This window comes from Mugil cephalus, chromosome 7, assembly GCF_022458985.1.
Source record: "Mugil cephalus isolate CIBA_MC_2020 chromosome 7, CIBA_Mcephalus_1.1, whole genome shotgun sequence".
In the NCBI taxonomy this organism is placed as follows: domain Eukaryota; kingdom Metazoa; phylum Chordata; class Actinopteri; order Mugiliformes; family Mugilidae; genus Mugil; species Mugil cephalus.
Window position 1 is genome coordinate 23,084,124 of NC_061776.1, and position 19,391 is coordinate 23,103,514.

General features: G+C 42.8%; 3 protein-coding genes across 4 annotated transcripts; 2 read left to right on the forward strand and 1 right to left on the reverse strand.

Annotated features, from left to right (window-relative positions):
• Nucleotides 1–1,636: 1,636 nt before the first annotated feature.
• On the forward strand, nt 1,637–6,580 carry si:rp71-1g18.1 (uncharacterized protein LOC559922 homolog). The gene is made up of 4 exons (XM_047588500.1): nt 1,637–2,383; nt 2,685–2,821; nt 2,988–3,081; nt 4,033–6,580. Exons 1-4 carry the CDS (start codon nt 2,128–2,130, stop codon nt 4,980–4,982), a joined length of 1,437 nt encoding a protein of 478 aa, XP_047444456.1. The 5' UTR covers nt 1,637–2,127; the 3' UTR covers nt 4,983–6,580.
• Nucleotides 6,581–7,920: 1,340 nt separating this feature from the next.
• LOC125010169 (E3 ubiquitin/ISG15 ligase TRIM25-like) lies at nt 7,921–12,016 on the forward strand. Its single transcript, XM_047588550.1, has 7 exons — nt 7,921–9,143; nt 9,224–9,541; nt 9,828–9,920; nt 10,014–10,092; nt 10,179–10,268; nt 10,969–11,022; nt 11,312–12,016. The coding sequence occupies exons 1-7, from the start codon at nt 8,886–8,888 to the stop codon at nt 11,842–11,844; spliced, it is 1,425 nt and encodes a 474-aa protein (XP_047444506.1). The 5' UTR covers nt 7,921–8,885; the 3' UTR covers nt 11,845–12,016.
• A 1,100-nt stretch (nt 12,017–13,116) lies between these two features.
• tox4a (TOX high mobility group box family member 4 a) lies at nt 13,117–18,943 on the reverse strand. 2 transcript variants are annotated; one of them, XM_047588543.1, is made up of 9 exons: nt 18,344–18,943; nt 18,178–18,243; nt 17,798–18,091; nt 17,437–17,682; nt 16,785–17,123; nt 16,585–16,665; nt 15,490–16,206; nt 13,965–14,107; nt 13,117–13,879 (listed from the first exon to the last, which is right to left on the reverse strand). In XM_047588543.1, the coding sequence occupies exons 1-9, from the start codon at nt 18,446–18,448 to the stop codon at nt 13,822–13,824; spliced, it is 2,049 nt and encodes a 682-aa protein (XP_047444499.1). In that variant the 5' UTR covers nt 18,449–18,943; the 3' UTR covers nt 13,117–13,821. The 2 variants fall into 2 exon arrangements, with proteins under 2 accessions (XP_047444499.1, XP_047444498.1); XM_047588542.1 differs by having other exon boundaries at nt 17,798–18,094; nt 18,344–18,940.
• Nucleotides 18,944–19,391: the final 448 nt, after the last annotated feature.

The window sequence follows — 19,391 nt, forward strand, 5'->3', positions numbered from 1 at the left end:
TACATTATTGGGGACCTTGAGTGCCATACAGTCATATGCATATGTGCATATGACTGTATGGCGTATACCTGGAGTAAACTGGCATATTGGGGGTGGTCACAGTCATTTGTGTAGAATCTAAACAGAAAGCAATGCTGGTCCTTTACTGAAAGGATAAATTTCCACGTTCTTGCTGAGATGTAGATGTCTGTCTGCCATGTATAATGATACAAACAAGAGCCACTTTGCTTATGTTAGTGTAAATACATCTGTAAAACCACTACCTGTTATGTTTACACTTTGGACACTCTGATGCTGTTCTCCACTGCAGGCCCTCTAGTGGCCAGGATGCCACATCCGAGATCAAAAAGCATATCAAGAGCATAATTTCTCTAACAATACTAGTGTCAGGGCGGCACAGTGGCTCGGTGGTTAGCACTGATGCCTCCCAGCAAGAAGGTCCGGGTTCGAGTGCTTTCTGGGTGGAGTTTGCATGTTCTCCCTGTGTTCGCGTGGGTTCTCTTAGGCTAACTGGTGACTCTAAATTGACCTCAGGTGTGCATGTGAGTGTGAATGGTTGTATGTCTTAGTGTTAGCCCTGCGACAGGCTGGCGACTTGCCCGATGCCAGCTGGGATAGGCTCCAGCAACCCCCGCGACCCTAGTGCAGGATTAGGCGGTACGGAAGATGAGATAAGTTACTAGTGGCTGTATAATGGAAAATGTGATATAAACATGTTACTGACATTACCAGCAGATAGCGTTGCAGAAATGGTGGGATTTAAATGGACATAAAACATTATTTAGTGGTTACTTTCACCACAGACCTTTTTTACCAATATAGAAACAACATTCAGAAACCCTGTTTTTTCATTTTTCAAAGTTTTGTCATTTTGATGCTGACTGTCAGTATGACAGTATGTCAGCTGACCACTATGTCACTTGACATAGAGTAAAATGTCGGTTTGACCATGAGTGAGTGGATATGTGGGCCTATGTTTATGTCAGGTGCCATGTAATGTGTATGCTGGTGTTATGAATGCTTATGTATACTCTCTTCAAACTGAAAGTTACTGAAAGTTGTTTTGTTGGTTTGTGGTGGTTTTCATGGGGTAGTGATATGTTGGATATTTATGGAGTGAAAGGGAAGACTTACCTGGGGGTCCAGGATGTAGTTGCATGTCCCTGAGTATTTGCACATATGCATATGACTGTATGGCACTCAAGGTCCCCAATTTAACCCAAGAGTCATCCGTTGTTTCAAATCCAGTGTATATAACAATGTAGAACTCTGGACTGAAAATGAACATATATATTACATTATCTGTCAAATATTACATTATCAGTCTTGAAAAAAAAACTCCTGAAAATGTAATAAATTCCCAGTAATGTGAGAAGGTATTACATTATGGGTAAAAAAATATATATATTACAATATCAGTCAGAATATTTTATTACATTATTGGTGAAGTTATTACATTATTGGGTTTTATTACATTTTCGATCGAGTTAAGTGCAAATTTTATTACCTTTTCAGGTGTTATTACATTTTCAGGAGATTATAGGGTGCTACAAGGATCCTTTCCCCAGTGGGGATGTGAGGTGGGTAGGCTGGCAGTCTGCGAAGGGAGTGGAGCCACTGTGTCATGAGCAAATTTCACGATGTGGTTGGAGCTGAATCTGGCTGAGGATGAGGAGGCTGAAGAGGAGAGAACCCAACACAGAGCGCTGGGGAGAGCCCCCTCCTCACTGTGATGGATTTTGATGTCCCTCTTGTTGTTTGTTGTCTCTGAGTCAGGAAGTTAAAGACCCATCTGCATGCGTTGTTGTTGTCTTGGAATCATGTGTACAGCCTATATTAGGCTGTACACATAAAGACAACAGGCCATGTGTCAGAAAATGAAAACTTAAAACGAGAAAATGTCAAACATTTATTTCTGACTGCTTTTCGTTGTTTTTTTTCTCCGACTCTGATGACCTGTCGTCTGCTCGCTCTTTGGTGCGCCTGCGCTGCTTGGAGACACGCCTCTTCTTTCTGCAAACCATGTGCCCGTGGCTTGGTAAATAAAGATTCCTGCGAGGCTTTCTCTTCCATTAAAGTGCGATATTTTTGCCAAACGCTGACTTCTGCACGACCCGAGGAGTCAAAATGTCGGCTGGCGTGGTGACTTTCCAGGCGCAGGTGGAGACAGTGCTGGGAGCGCTGTTCAAGGCGGCCACGACGGAGTTGACCCAACTGTTCGAGAGCAGATACGGAGCGTTGGCAGTGGATGCGGGCCGCACCAAGGACCTACGGGGAAAGGAAACCTTGCATACGCCGGAGAGTTTATCGAGTGGGGAATCGAGACGCAGCATCGGAGTGCAAGTGGAGGAGGAGGACATTTATCAGCCGTCCGAGCTTTCTGGTATTTGTTGTTTGTGCTTTAAATGAGACTTCCTGTTTTGGTCCGATACCAAGAAGAGAGTGCAGACAAGTGGCTCCTAAATAGATTCCTGCATAGTACCATCTAGAAACTAGTATAACAGGCTCTTTATGGCCATATTTCTTGATGCATATTTGCAAAACAACATGCATCAAATAGAAACCGTGTTGATTTGTTATTGCTGCACTGATCTCCTGTGCAGGGCTGCACGAATGGAAAGGCACTGTTGAGGAATGCATGGCTGCTGTGTCTCGGTTTTAACCCTTCCCCCCTCTTCCAACAGCTCCCATTTACCCCTCAGAAGGGTATGGTTGTCTGAGGGGGTGCGAGAAGGTGGAGGGGTGTGTCTTTCCATCAGAAATCCTCCTGGACAAAGCTCATGGCCACACCGACCCTGAATGGTTACCTCCTAAGGAACAGGTCAGTGAGGATTTATTGTGGTGTAAATTACCTGCATGATGTAAAACATGCTTTGTCACCCCCTGAGCACCTTGAGTAACCTGTTGTTATTTTGCCTTATACTACTTGTTACTGTGGCATATTATCCCAAGTTCTGCACACATGCAAATGTTTCTTGTTCTATCAGGTTGTGACGCAGACTGTTGATATGGTGGAGTTGAGCGTCCTTGAGGAGGAGTCTCCGGCTGATAGTGATTCTCAAACTGAAGTTGTTTTGAATGGTAAGAGTTGAAATTGAAAGGGCCAAACACGCTAGCAGATTCAGCCAGAATATGCAGAGTTTGTATTTTGCGAAACGAGAAGTGGTCAAAGCACAGAAAGTTTTGCAGACAGTTTTAAGTTCACAGTACAATAAATATAATGAAACCCAATGTTTACATTCTTTGAAACCAAAAACTATGACAAAAAGGCAATATGGGATGACTAAAAGGAGATTTAAAAATATATGCATATCATGTATGCATTTTTTCAATACATTGTTTATTATTCAATTATTATTTTTTCTGTGTGTTATATATGTATATATACAGAACACCCAGTTGCTGGGAAGATGTGTCACTGTGATTGTAAGGCACCTTGACAGGCACTATATAAGAGCAAGACCATTTACCATGTAAACCATCGGTCTTAGTTCGTGCAGTGCAAACACACTTAAAGGATCACTTCCTCTAACAGTGACAGGAACTCTGCAGAAGTTCCTGCAATCCAAACATGTCTTATCGCTGCACTGCAATGCTGTGCTGGCATTTGCTCATAAATAAAAGAGGCGTATACAGGTCATTGAGGCTGTTCATCAGGTAGACTGCTAACTCTGTGGTGGTGTTGCTTTGACGTTACATGTGTTCAGTACATAGACTTTTTAGGTCACAACTGCATAAACTATTAAAACTATTTTCCTTGGTTACTCATTGATCAGGTCTGAAGTCCCTTTCAGACACAACACTAACACATTACATTAATTTGATGGTGACATAACAACTCTTTTCATGTCTGAATAAGCCTCTTGGTTACTTTTATGTCAAAGTCAATCTTACTAGGTCAGATCACTTTTTCATAGTCGCACTAACCTGAACTAAATTCCATTAAGTTACCGGTGGGGTGGAGGGATGTGGGAACTCCATGGGAGAACGACGGGAAGGTGCGATAACAAAAATATGTCTGATCTTTTTCAGTCTCGGCACAGAAGCGGACAGAAACATTGAGCTGTGAATCTGCTCTGAGCTCTCCGGCTAAACCAAAGCCTCTTGTGATCCAACCGGATACAAGTGCCACCACTTCTGGGGATAAAGTGAAATTTGTTTGCCCGTTAATCCTTAAGCAAGAATCTCCAGTACCCAAACCTAAAAATTCAAAGAAGCCAGATCAAGCCAGCACTGCCAAGGGTACTGCTTACAGTCCGTCCATATTAGATGGAGCTGTGACTCCCTCACAGGTTGGGGTGTGGGAACGTATCCACACTGTAGAGGAGACGAAGAACCATCTCCAGATGAAACTGAAACTCACACCTTCAGACCAAAAGTTGCTGCGCCCCTGTGCTGTGCAGTTGGTAGACATGCTCATGATACCTGAATTAGAGATGAAGATTCAGCATGATGCTCCTAAACCCCACAGTGCTCACTGCAAAACAGTCTGGCCTGTGCCCAAAGACCTCCGCCACCATCGAGGTCTTCACACGGGCCATCGCCTCTGCTGCTTCACCCAATGTGGAAATGGCGTTTGGCGTCTCCAGAAGGTTGTCACTCGCTCGCATGAGGGATACGCTTGCAGTATCTGTCGGAAAACTTTCAAGCGAAGAAAGATTCTCCGGCGACACGAGCGCTTCCACACAGGACTTAAACCATACTCATGCTCCGTCTGCTCCAAGACGTTTGCCCTGAGGAAGAGCCTCCGCCGCCACCTTAGGTTCCACACAGGGGAGAGACCGCACACCTGCACGAAGTGCAACAAGAGTTTTAGATTGCGAGAAAATCTGAAGGCACACCTGAGGTTTCACACTGGAGAGAAGCCCTTCAGCTGCGCCACATGTGGTAAAACTTTCAGGATCCTCAGGAATCTGGAGAAACACAAACTCAGCCATTTTGAATTCTTTGTTCCGTCATTCAGGACAATTGCCGGCATGTAAAAAAAAAAAAAAAATGCTGACAATGGCAGGTTGCACCACGGTCTACCTCAGACTCAAAAATTCTAACTCACTTCCCTTATAGCTGTCACATAAAGCCGAGATGAAAACATTTAATGGTGAGATCACAGATTGCAACCAACTGAACAACTTTTCCTATAAATTGTGTAAGAGACGTTGGTTGCTGTTCAGTATAAAAACGCAAAAGGCCCTCCTTAGAGTCCGTGTGTGGTGTGCTCATTCTGGGCTACTGTAGAAACAGTTTGGTGCACCATGGCAAATTTGGTAAAATGGGACAGGACCCCCTCCCCATGTAGATGTGAGGTGCTCACTATAAGCTAACCAAAAAGTGGTTGAATGACTGATTTTTTTAAAGTCGGCTAATATGTAGTGTAAAAACTTTAGACAATGAAATTCACCTTCAAATTGCTGATGTGCAGCCTCCTTCTCTCGGTTACCACAGGTGAAGTTAATTGACTGTCATTGAGAGGATTTGTACCGTTCCTCTGTCAGCATTAGCAGATGCCTTTTCAGATGAGTGTGCATTGCAGTAGTACACTTGTTGTGTTTCAGGACTGCCTGGTTGACTTCCTGCTTGAAGCATCAAGGCACAGCAGTAAAGTACAATTCCTAAACAAAAACACAATGCATTTGCATGTATGAAAAGTTAATTTTGAATACTACATTCCATTTCTCGTAGTCTACGCACTGGTCCTTTAAAGTTATAAATGAGACAGGAACTGAGATCCATAATGAGTCCTGGTATTTCGAGTCATTCCATAGGCATTACATTGTTATGCCTGATTTTAGGTGATTTTTAAAAACTCACTACTGATGATTTTGTGTTATTTTTCTGTTTTGTTTTTATCCTAATATTGGAGCAGTGGTTTTCCATTTTTTTCTGCAAAGTCCCCCTTTTGTATATAAAAATATTTTCAGGTCCTTCCACCCCCTAAAAGACACTTCATCCGTCTGCAAGGCTATAAGCTGCTCGTCTATGTCCTTTGACCTGTAATAGATGAGCTTTTTTGCTTTTATCGTACTGTTGCTTCATCAAGTGTTGTTGAGACCAGATCGATAGAAGTATTCATTCCTCTGTTGTAGTGTGTGTGCTTTTTTACCCTGAAAAACTCTACAGGCAACTTTATATGAGGTGAACTGAGCATTGAAATCAATGTATTAGTTGGCCTGCAGGAATTCCAGTCAACATGGTTTAGCATTAATCCAACATCCCCTCCCCCTTTGGGGGTGGAAGATCTCTGCTGCTCATTACAGACTGTGTATTAAGTGGGTTGGATTTGGAATATTTTATACTTTTATAGGTAAGAAATATATATGGTAGTTGTCTGGTTGGACAACACACAGGTCCTTAACTTTTATAGCCTATACTATAACGCGCCAATATACATGTACTGATGTTTGTTTTTTACATTTTTATTCTTATATGCTCTGTATTCTGTATTATTTATGTGCCCTTTTGAAATATTGTTGTTTTTTATGTTTCTTTATCCATACACAATGTTAACAAATGTCCTTTTTCATCATTCTAAAGTTTCTTGTTGAAATTGTCTTTGTATTAATAAAAAAAAAATTATACTTTGGTCAAATGAAATTTCATTACATTCAACATGGGTACACTTTCTACCAAAACACATAAAAAAGGTAATGAGTTGCAACTAATGGTTTAGTAGTTAATAATTCACTAAAACTTAGACTTAGACTTTAATGATCCACAAGGGATTATTGCTTTGTCCTAGTAGCTTAGTCGTCACAAAAAGATGAGCTGTTATACAGCTGGATAGAATACAGAATAAAAGAAGATCTGTAGCGTTCACTATGGCAGCGGAGCTTAATCATTCTGCTGGAGACTGAGCTCCTCTGTCCCTCTATAGTGTTTGGTGTAGTGGATGGGATGGATTGTCTACAATGGAGAACAGTTTATCCAATGTCCTCCTATTCCCTCACTGAGACAAATGACTCCAACTCCCTACCGATCACATGTCCAGCCTTTCGGATCAGTTTGTTGATCCCACTGATGCCTTTTTTGCTGGTACTACTTCCCCAACAAACCACAGCAAAGAACAGGGCACTCGCTACAACAGACTGGTAGAAAGACTCTAGTGACTCACTGCACACATTGAAAGACCTGAGCTTCCTGAAAAAGTAGAATCCACTCAGGCCCTTCTTATACACAGCATCACTGTTGTCCCTCCAGTCCAGTCTGTTGTTCATGTGGACTCCCAGGTACTTGTAGCGGCCCACTACTTCCACCTCCAGGCTCTGGATGGTGATGGGCTCTACTGATGTCCTCTTCCTCCTGAAGTCAATGACCAGCTCCTTGGTCTTGTCCACATTCAGGAGTAGGAGGTTTGCCAGGGACCACTCCACAAAGTCCGCGATCAGTGTCCTATACTTCACCTCCTGTCCATCTCTGATACACCCTACTACTGCGGAGTCATTAGAGAACTTCTGTAGGTGGCAGGACCCAGAGCTGTATCGCAAATAAGAGGTGTAAAGAGGGAACAGAAATGGAGACAGGACAGTCCCCTGAGATGCCCCCACATTACTGACGGCGGTATCTAGCAGGGAGCCCACCAGCCGCACAAACTGGGGCCTGTCAGACAAGTAATCAGCAATCCAGGAGACAGTGGGGGAGCTGATACCCATCCTGAGCAGCTTCTCACTCATCAGAAAGGGCTGAATGGCGTTAAAAGCAGGGGAGAGATCAAAAAGCGTGATCCTGACAGTGCCCTCCCCACCATCCAGGTGAGAATGAGCCCGCTGCAGCAGGTAGATCACAGCATCATCCACACCAACGTGAGGCTGATATGCAAATTGAAGAGGGTCCAAGACAGGGACCACCAGGGGTCTCAGCTGAGCCAGGACGAGTCTCTCCAGGACCTACATGACGTGTGACGTAAGTGCAACCGGTCTGAAGTCATTGAGGCCAGATAGGATGGGCTTCTTCGGCACCGGTACTAAGCATGATGTTTTCCACGGCACCTAACAGACTGTAAAACGTATGGTAAATTAACTACTATCCGTGTTTAGCTCGTTAAACTGGAACGCTCCTCCTTCATAAATCTGCTGTCATTTGACTTGTGAGTTGTGGGTCACGTGGCCTGGGGAGATAAACTTCCCCGTTTTTAAATTAACTTCTTGTAATTTTAGCGGCTACAGTTTGCACTGAAACTAAAAGGTAGCGTTATAAACTAAAATTAAACCGAAGAGACGTTGAAATTTGATATTGGCAACGTGTCGTAAATAAATAAATGACATTTCTAGTCGTATTTCTGCACGAGTTGGAGGCGGACACTAGGGACAGTGTTTAAGTAAGTTTTAGCCCTTATATTAGATATGTGTCGCGTTGTCCGTTGGACTAAATTAACTGGAATCATAATGGGAGTTCACAATGGAAATAACTAATAACAAATAATGAATAATGAAGTTTGGTTTCAGTCACATCACGTCGCTTCAATTTATAACAGTAATTTATTGGCTTGGAAATGTTTATTTTACATTTAAATTAATTTTAAATGGGTGTTACATTATGTAATGCAGTATTCTACTTTATACTCTTTTTAAATGTTTTGTTCCGCAAGTAACCGAACGCTTTCCTTAGGCCCCGCCCAACCAGGAAGTACACACGTCGACAACAGTGCTTTCACTTTTAACAGTGTGTAGGAAAGACAGAAGACAAGCAATACTGGGGGTTTTACCCACCGTTTATTCTTCATCGTAGAAGCTAAACCTCACTGTATACAGCTACAGTCATTTGCTAAGACTAGTCCGTTATTCCAAACAGAGAATAGGAAGCCTTTACAGAAGCAGCAGCCGAGGGCTGTCAACTGTGTTAGTTACCTCCTTCCTCTCTGCTGTTTAATGCTCACTGGCGCTGATTGAAGAATGGAAGATACAGAGAAGACTCACCTTGAGGAAATGCTGACATGCCCGGTGTGCCAAGACATCTTCAAGGATCCTCGGCAGCTGCCATGTGGACACAGCTTGTGCATGGGCTGCCTGGAGAACCTGAGGAATCACTCCTCAGAGCTTTCCTTCCGTTGCCCAGACTGTAGGGCGCATGTTGAAGAGATTGACGGATTACACAAGAATTATGCACTGACCAGCATCGCAGAGGACTTCAGGGTGATCAGGAGGACAAAGGTACCAGCTACACAGGCGCTTTTAAATCTCCAAAAGTAAATAAATTAACCACATTTTCAATATCTGATTTTTCTCTGCAGGAAAAGCAGACACGGGTTGTGTACTGCGACTACTGCCCTGAGATTAAGACGCTGGCTGTTAAAACGTGTCTGAAGTGTGAGGTGTCGCTGTGCAAACAGCATGTCAAGGACCACCTGGAGCTGCCAGTGTTCACTGGTCACCCCCTGGTCAAACCTCTAGGGGATCTCCTGGAGAGGAAATGCTCACAGCACGAGGATGAGGTGCTCAGATACTACTGCAGCTCATCCAGACGTTATATCTGCAACATCTGTGCCATGGAGAGGAAGAAGTTCAACGCGGCCACGGATGCCTCCACTGTCCTACAAAGACAGCTGACCGTGAGTTGAATAAGATCGTTTGAAAGGCAGTGATAGCAATAGTTTCTTGTAACAAGTCTTTCTAGTGATTATACTCTGTGAAGAAGGATTTTCTGCTCCCCAAGTATCAGAATTGCAGATGTTTTTTAACATTTTATGGCAATACACAAATTAACTAACGAAATAAAAAAAAAACTGGGACAATATCAGTGGTAGCTCTTAATGATTGCCGTCTATTTAATGAAAAGTAAAGTAATAGAACATTATGTCAAGGACTTTAAAGGAACACTGTTTGTTCATTCAACAGGAATACATGGACCAGAACTTCAAACTGCTCAACGATCAAATTACAGAATCCACTGATTCAGTAAAAAAACTGCAGGAAAACATTTACCGTGATGTGAGCCTTGTTTCCTACATTCTCACATTGATAAATTGAAGGATGTCAGTACTTTTCACATGTAATATGCTCATTCCTTAACTCTTAAAACAGAAAATGAAGCCTGCCGAATCGTGCCTTAACGGTGTCACAGTGGTCCTGCTCTTTCTTTGGTTCATTGTTCTGTATTACGGTAAGAGGATGCCAAGCCCTAGTTTGTTTGTGCTAGCCTTGTGTGGTGTGTATGAACTCAGTGACGTCTACCTTTATTTCCACCAGCCTACAACTTCTCTGTGGAAAATCAGTCGCTGAGGGAAGCTTTGGAAAAGCAGCAGGACCGCGTGCATCACATCTATTCTACCATCACAGGTAGGACGACTTCATCTGGGTTAAAGATACTAACAGAGTTTGACTCACAGTCTTTGTCCACTGTTTTTAGAACATCCCAAATTTCATATTTAAAAGTGTAAAGTAAAGTAGCTGAATGTGGCTGTCAGAAGAACAGGTCCACATTTGAAAACAGCTTGGCAAGCAATGCACTCGCTGTTGGCATTGTGAACTTTACTGGGCTCTTCTTGTGGTGCCTTGTCAGTTCTCTCTTCCGGCTTGTGACCCTGAAATTTATGTGCTTGAGGGATTTCGCACCCCAGTAGGAAGGAGAAGGCTTGCTGGAGGAGCTTTTTGGTTGCTGTGACAAATAAAAATGCATGACACTAAGGTAGAATATATGGGACGTTGTGAATCAAGTTAAAAATAAATGTATAATTTGACAATGATGCTTATCTGACAGAAATCACAAAATAGAGACGCATGTTGGGGTACATCATATATAATTGACGATGCTTTAAAATGATGGCTCTGAAGCAACAAAGTTTCATTCATCCGTTGTCCCTAACTATATATCAGGTTTTGTGTTTAATGTACATACATCAGAGTGGTGTCAAAGTGAGGAACCTTTTATTCTTCAGTATGTGAAACTTAGATTGACTAATGGTTGTACGTACATCAGTTCAGGTCAATTACTGTGCACTCAGAACTCCAAATAACAGTTTTTCTAATTTCTTTGTAGAACTGGTTCATCATCCAGTGAATAAGGACATCCCTTCAGAAACAGAAAATGAAGGTATGAAAGATGAATCTCCTCACACATGATCAGTGAGAAATGGTGAAGTGGCTAAAGATAATATTAGTCAGAGTGACCTACTGCTTCATAGCAGATGCAACTGAATTTAAAGTCAGTTCAGTTCAATTGTATCTATATAGCATCAGTTGTCTCAAGATTCTTTACAAATCACAGAGCTACAACAGCTCTGAATAGAGCTACATGTCATCAACCGCACACTGAATCCCTTAATATCCACGTTGTCAAGCTTCAGTTTGTTAAACTGCTGTGTGGTCTGTCTGTCTATCAGGAATTCTCATCCTGGACATGGACACTACCAGCTGTTTCCTTGGAGTCTCTACTGACCTCCAGACAGTGGAGCGAGTTAAAACAAAGCTGGAGTATCCTCACAGTCACAGCCGCTTTGATGAAGCCCCCCAGGTCCTCTCCAGCTGGTGCTTCTCCTCTGGCACTCATGTCTGGGAGGTGGAGGTTGAGGGGCACTGGGACATTGCAGTATCCTACAGGAGCATTCAAAGGAAAACCAAGGAAAGCAGCGCCTTTGGAAACAATACAGAGTCCTGGAGCCTGAGGCACAGTGGCAAAGGCAATCTGTCTGCCTACCATAATAAAAGAGGGACTACCCTAACTGAAACCTTGCAGAGCAGCAGAATAGCAGTGGAGGTAAATTTTGAGGAAGGCAGAATCACGTTCAGTGCTGTGGATTCCTCCATCACACGGCTGCACGAGTTCAAGGCTAAACTGACCAAGCCAGTGTGTTTGGGTTTGGGGCTTCATCACGTGGATCCACCCAGCAGAGCCTCTATTGTCAGAGCTTCATGAATTACCCAGCACACTCACACATTATTTTGCCAACGCTGCATCAAAACTGCCTTTAGTCCAGGGACAAAGCCAAGAAACATCTCAGGAGTATATTCTGAAGTTGTGTATAGTGTATAATGAATGGTCTGTATAGCAATATGTTTTAGTATGATTAAAATATTTTCTCCATGTATTGAAAGTCTTTATTTTAACAAGGATGTCAATTTTATAGAAAGTGTTTGTCAGGCTGGGCTTGATAGCTTCCAGTTTAGGCATGTCTAACTAGGAATTTCACTGTGTATGGAGCTATGGACCAGTGCTTCTTGAAAATCAAGTCAAATAATCTAATAATGTTAATAATAATAATGTAATCCCCTCTAAATAGAAACTACTAAGATAAATATCATCATAATAAAAGTTGCTACTATATAAGACTGCTGCATAAAAGGGTGAGTAGTGATTCCCACAAAATTTCACAAGACCATGGCGTTTTTTTATTTTGTTTGTTTTTTGGGGGAAGGGGTCAATTCTACTGTCTTAATAAGAGCTCATCAGTTCATTTACAAGAAAACTAAACAAAATGTTTTTGAGATGTGGCATTATGTATGTAAGATTAAATGAAGTAACTCGAATTGATAGTAAAATTAGAAAGTTTAGTTAGTTCACGATATGTCTAGAGTTACCTTTGGGTTATGACCAACTCTCTTTAAATAACTGTAAATCTCCATGGTCTGTGTGTGTGTCTGTGTGTGTGTGTGTGTAGGGGCTGAGGGGAGAGTTGAGGGAGGGAGAGATGCCTTCAGGAGCGTAGGAAAAACAACGCAAGCACAACGTAGTTTGACAGGTGCAAAAGTATTTCCAATTCGTTATACAAACACGGCAGAGTAAACTAGAGCCTGGCGGGACACCATAATATTAACACACACAGTCTACGGGGAAACCCTGTAGCACAGAGTTTCTTTTGAACCCAAAGGATTTTTCTTTTTGCAGTTATGTGATGATTTGAGTCTACATTTCAACAAGTTAAGTCAATCATCTGCAGCTTCTATTCTGCAAAAAATAAAACAACCTGAAACTGCAACTTTTACAGCCATTTTGGCCACAAGTCATAAATCATGGTTGATGGTTAATGCCACCAGCACAAGGTGAGAGGTCACACACTCAGTAAAACCTCTCAAGAATGTCATTTACCAGCTGACCTTCACCTCCGTAAACTACTGGTTGTTTATCCCACCAAAATGTGTAACAAATGTCAAATTAAATGACAGGTCAACAAGAGGAAAAACAACTAGATTAAGAAATTTTACTCATTTATTAAGAAAACACAAAGGTCAGGCGTTCTTGAACAACCCACTGATCTGAACTGAATGTTACAAAAATGAAGGCGGTATTCAGCCTGCAAGGCCTCTATACTCAGTACAAAAACATCAGTCATACAAACAGTTTTGTCCACTCAACTAAAGCATTTCCTGCTAAACAACTGGGACTATGGTAGGTGTGCTTGCTTCAAACAAGAAACATTAAACACTGAGAAATATCCTTGATCTACAAAATCAGACTGTGAACACTGAACAATCGGTTGTAAAAACAAAAAATGTGGAAACGTTCATTTTTGTCCTGTTTTAGTCTTTTCCAACTATTTTACAGTAAACTGCTATAAACTGACCAATGTGGGCTTTAGGACAAAAATCTCAGGATAACATGGTCTTAAATAGCTTTCATACTGCTCTAGCTGCCTTTAAGTCCCTTGATGCCGACTAAAAGTTGTATACGTATTCAAACACTTCATAATTATCCTGGAGTGTCAAGTCCAACAAAACTAGCAAGTAAGAGTTTTCTTTTTGTCGATGTAGAAAACAATTACAACAACTATCTGCTCTGAAAAGTATTTGTACCATGTCTATACATCGTTCCTCTGCTTCCACTCACGCTTGCTATTCAGAGAACTGCGGTTACAGTCATAACCGTGAGGTTCTTGTTTATGGTGACACTTGTTCTTTACTTCACTGTTCCCATGGTCTGATTCCTGATGGAGCACCACGCCTTAAATATGTCTCTGAAAAACACAGCACATCATGTTAGGAGCAGATCTCTGCCGTGTGCTGAAATCAAACCTTTTACAAGTGCTGATCTCTACACACCTGCAGTGATTGGCCACACATTCGTTACTGCAGTATTCTTTGTCCCAGTCGTCACTTTCCACCGCTGGGTTGTTGCAGCCAGTCCTCAAACACATACTCTTAATAGCAGCACCGTCACTGGACCCATTCACCTCCATCTCATCCTGAGAAAGGGGGAAAGACACAGGAAGTAACATGGTTAGAGGGGAATCAAACCTGCGGCACTGCGGCAAAGACTATAGCCCCAGTTTGTGGGTGTGGTAAACCACATGAGCTAACTTGTGTAACTAGCTACTCACGTCAAAGTCAACACTGTCAAGTTTTTGCCATTTGCATGTTAGAGTTTGATTGTGGCACCTTTGATCTGCACCGTTTATTTCTGAGATCTGTGTAATCATTTGCATTGGTGGTTAAACTTCACTTGATGTGTTTTTGCCAATATACTATGAACATGGTGTTACAGTGTTGTCATGAACACAGTGTCTCCCATGTTGGTGTCAGCTCAACATCTCTGAGGCATCTCTCTGCCACCCACCTGACTTAATTATTATCCTTGTTTAATAGACCAAGGCCTGATCATAAATTATAGCTCTGTTATTTATATATATATATATATATATATATATATATATACACAGTATAAGCGTGATGGTGTCAGAACTTTGATCTCAAGTGGTCACCTTTAAATACAGGTGTGAACATGCCCAGGACGAGTAAAGACTGCCTAGTGGGTGCTCCTGTGTAACCGGAGTTTTGTTTCATTCAGTTGAAGAAAAAACAAACAAACAACCGGCATTACAAATCATCGGCTGAAAAAGGAAAAATCATCGTAAGGGATGTCTGTACATTGTGGTCGTAGGCATTCTCTCACAAAATATTACAACCCAAAAAAGCCGTCAACCATGCTGACGTATGGAGGAGCTGCGTCGAGTTAAGTAACTCATTTAGCTTCATTACCAGAGATTTTTCCATCACTGTTTAAAAACGACATCTGTGAAATTATGGTGCGTCTGAAGTTTTCAGGGCTGGAGTTAAAATCTGAGCTTGTGCAGAAAATAATAGCATCAGGGCAGAGATCAATAAAAAAATAACTTGATGTGTGTGATTTCAATGAGCCAGAAAGTCTATACGGCTTGTTCCAAAGTTTGTATCATTTTCATGTGTAATGGCGCATATACGACATAGAGCATCTGCTATAATATGCTCCTCCACCGCAAATAACGTCTAAGTGTTTATTTGCATACAGTGAAACTGAAAGTGGAGACTAATTTTAATGGCAGGTGTGAACACAAGAACGTGACGCTGACCACTTGCGTTTTAATTACCCAGGTCAGATGTTAAAGTAAAATGTAAACAGGGTCTGCTTTAAAAAAAAAAAACAACAACAACATAAATAGTTCAATTCTATTCTTCAAGAAAATATTCAATACGTAAAAACATTAGAAGCTTGATTACTACTATACTGTAGTCTGAGAATTAATTTTAAGCAAGCTTGAATAAAAGCAAGATTAAAATAAAAAAGAAGAAGAAGAAAGTGAATGGTTACCTCTTCTGAATGCAGCACTTCTGTAACATAATCTCCGTCTGGATTGCTGGGCGTCTCAGCAGAATTCACTACTTGCACTGACAAAATTGGCACAGACTGGGCAGATGTGGTCGCAGTTGAAGATGCAGCCGCTGTATTAGGGACAATAATAGGAAGGGCTTCTTTGCCCTGAATGGAGGCCGGGACTATTTTTATCTGGAGTGGAGGTGGAGGTGTGGCTGTGACGGACACAGGGAGCCCTTGCACGGTGCTTCCTTCCCTGGGTTTGGCCTGTAATGGTGGGGGTGCTGGTGCCATCTGCTGGAGTCGCGGAGGAGGCGGCGCGTTCTGCATCTGCTGCAGTGGAGGCGGCTGCCGGGAGGCGCCCGAGACGACAAGGGTGGGCTGCAAGGCGTGGACACCTCCGGGCAACACAGTCACTACCTGCCCGCCTCCCTGCAACATGCCCTTTGGGATTATGATCTTGGTGATGGTCTGGGCTGGGTTTACTGCAGCTGCTGGCGTAGAAACTTTGTTGGCCCCCGTGCGCGAGCGCGTGGTCATCTCTGGGACGTCCAGGATGATGTTGGAGGCACAAATGTTGGTGATGGTGTTCTCTTCCATGTTGCTGTTAACTGGGCGGATAGTCTGATGACCAATGGAGGGAAGTGCTACAGGAGTCACGCTAACCACAGGTGGGGGTGGTGAAGGGGCAGTCTCCATCTCCTCAGTGGCAGACTGTGATAAGAACAAATGAAAGAAATTAGAAAAGTGATTTGAAGAAAAAAAAACAACTGGCTTTCCTTTAGAGGTGGATTTGTCAAGCGTTTATGAAAGTGTCCTAACAACCCAGGGTTTCCAATTCAATGTTAACACTAAGGTCTAATTTACTTGAACCAGAAATATTTTCACGTCTCAGACAATGTTGTTGTTGTTCTTCTCTATTGCTCCTGAAAGTGTCTCTCCCCATTAGTTAGATGATCTCTCTTATTCTATTTGGCGTGCAGTCATTTCATATACTGATCAGCCACTACTTTAAAACCATCGACAGTAGAAATAAATAACACTAACCATCTTGTGAAAAATGTCTTCTTCTAGAGTATAAAATGGTGTTACCTGTGAGAGCTGGTTGGCTCTGTAAGCTGCAAGCGCTTTCAAATACTCCTTCTTGGCTGCTTCTGTCTTTTTCTTATACACCTGGAGGAGGCAAAACATGTAGCGCTGCTTTAAACGGGGACCATTTCTGAATGCTTGCAACAACAAGCCTCTTCCGTCAAAAGAAGAGGGTTAGCAAAGACACAAACATGTGGACGTACCTGTTTCTGTTCCTCGGCCAGGCTGTCCCACATGGAGGCCACAATCTTTGACACCTCCCCGAAGGAGGCGTTGGGGTTCTGGCCTTTAATGGCTGCCTGGGTGTCTCTGAAGAACAACGCGTACGCTGAAACTGGCTTCTGCGGCTCATTGGGGTCTTTCTTCTTCCTTCCTTTCTTTGCGCCCATCACCGCACTCACTGACGCGAGTGCAACGGGCTTCCCCCCACCCCGCCTTCCCATAGCCGGGGAGACAGACGATGGGGAAGCGTGGTGTGAAGAGATATGGGAGAGGACGGAGGAAGAGGAGAGAGATAGGGGGGAGTCCACCAGCACACTCCTCTGTGAGAGAGAGGGAGAGACAGTAGAGCAGAGGTTAGCTACAGGACCTGAAACACAGCAGTGAATTTCCCTGCCTGGACAAAAAAAGAGTTGTCTCTGTTTTTTCTATTTGATGCATGCAAATGATTTGACCTTACTCAAACAGACTAACATCTTTTCCATCACCACAGGATGTGTCTTTCCTTGTGGTTGTTTAAGAAATGAGAAGCTACCCATTGCATCAGTTGGGGTTACACTTTTTGTGCTTTCTCATGTACACATTTGATTTTTATTACTAAAATAAATCATAAAATCTGCGGGCGTCAATCCTCACCTTGAAGTCATCCATGTCCTCATCCTGTAACGATCCAGCTGGTGAGGGCGTCGCTGACAGCGGCTGCTCATGTGTCTCTGAGTGGTGCCCAAGGTTCTCACCTCCAAGCCCCAGCGCCAGCTCCGACTGGTTGATAGTAGCAAGCTGGCTGCTTCCTAGAAGACCATGACCAATGTCACCGAGCTGAACATCAATGGTCATGGGGGATGAGCTGCTAAAATGTGAACCAGTAGAGTTTCCAAGTTCCTGCGTAGAGATGACAACAAAAACAGATGCTTCCAAACCATCCTCGACACTATTTGTGAACAAGTAACATTTAAAGACTCTAAACAGTGTCCTGTGTCCACTGATAAAAACCCACCAGGGCAGAAGAGCTCAGTAGAGCTCCCCCTCCAGTCTGGCCCATTGTCCCAAGGTTCAGCTGCTCCAGGCCTTGAGAACCAGAGTTCACAAATGTTGAAGCAAAGGAAGGGTCGTTGGCCTCGACCACCAGGTTGCTGACAAGGCTACGTGACCCCGCAGGTCCCCCAGTGTCTGACCCATCCGTCAACTCGAAGTGGGACACGGCATCAGTGATGCTCAGAGCTGGGTCTGGGTCGAGGGAGATAGGGGGGATCTCGAACACCTCATCGCCGAGACTGGGGGTATGAAATGTCTGCTGCATGTGAAAGAGAATTGGCAACAGGTCAGAAGAGTAAAAGACCTGTTGATGAGTGACGCTGCTCCGTTTGATCCACTCACCTCTGCGGACAAAAAAGGGTGGCCCGCTCCGCTGATGGTGAGATAACTGTCGCTGCCCTCTGAAAACTGAAACACATCGTCAGCGTTTAACTAAGCGAAGGGAAACCTCGACTCTTTCACTCAAACGCGACCTGTTCCCATTAAATATTGGCTGGTCTTTGTTTACCTTATTTTCCTCTGAGTAGCCACCGTACGCTTGGGTGTCCAAAAACTCCGAATCAACATTTTGGGCACAGCCATCCGACAGGTCAGAGTAAAAATTGAGATCCATTTTAAAATGTGTTACTCCAAACGATCGCACACGTTGTATACTTTCTTGCAGTTTCTTTTTTTTCTTAATTCCCTACCCATTTAGGGACAATATGCCTGTGCTAACTCAAGTTGCTAGCAACTAGCCAGCTAAGTAAGGCTAAGGTTGGGGAGGTGATGCTAAACTACGTCCGCTATGAAACCTCTGGGAGAACTGACACAACGGGCTGATTTAAGACTCATTACTAACTGCCCCAACGTTGGCAAACACATCCCAGACCAACGTTTACTGGAGGCCCATAACAAACCCATCCATATGCCGGAGAGCTAAGGCTAGCGCCCTCGCCGCGGTACCGGGCTAATGCTGGGTTCAGGGGCTGTCGGAAAACAAATCACCTTTCTTTGATACACATTGTAGTATGTACAGTGTTTGTTAAATTCATCTACTTCAAACCTGTGTGGCGTTCAAGATATGAGTCGAAACAGCACACAAATAGCGCGGACGATTTTTAGTCAAACAAGTAAAACAAGGGTTTAAGTAAGAGTTATTTTAACCTGCTTAATATTTTATTTGTTCAATTGAAACAACCAGTCAAATGTCAAACGCACGTATTTCCGTTTTCCGTTGAAGTATAAAATGGTGCCTTCCGCGCCTCTTACCCCAATAACACACATATATTTAAATCGTTAAATGTTTAAAAGTTTAGTCATTTTAATTCAATCTACAGCCAGATGTAGATATTTTAAAGGCAAAGTATATATAATTTTGAATAATGTTTATATGTATAATTAATTTCATAATTTTATGATGTATTTATTTTTGTTTGTACGACCTTTACAACCAAGTAAAATAAAAGACTAATTTGTTGTACATAAAAAAAGGACACTGACACCTTCAAATTATAATTATATTGTGAATATATCAAGATCAGACTCTCAGCCTTAAGTCAAGCGTGAAGAAAAAT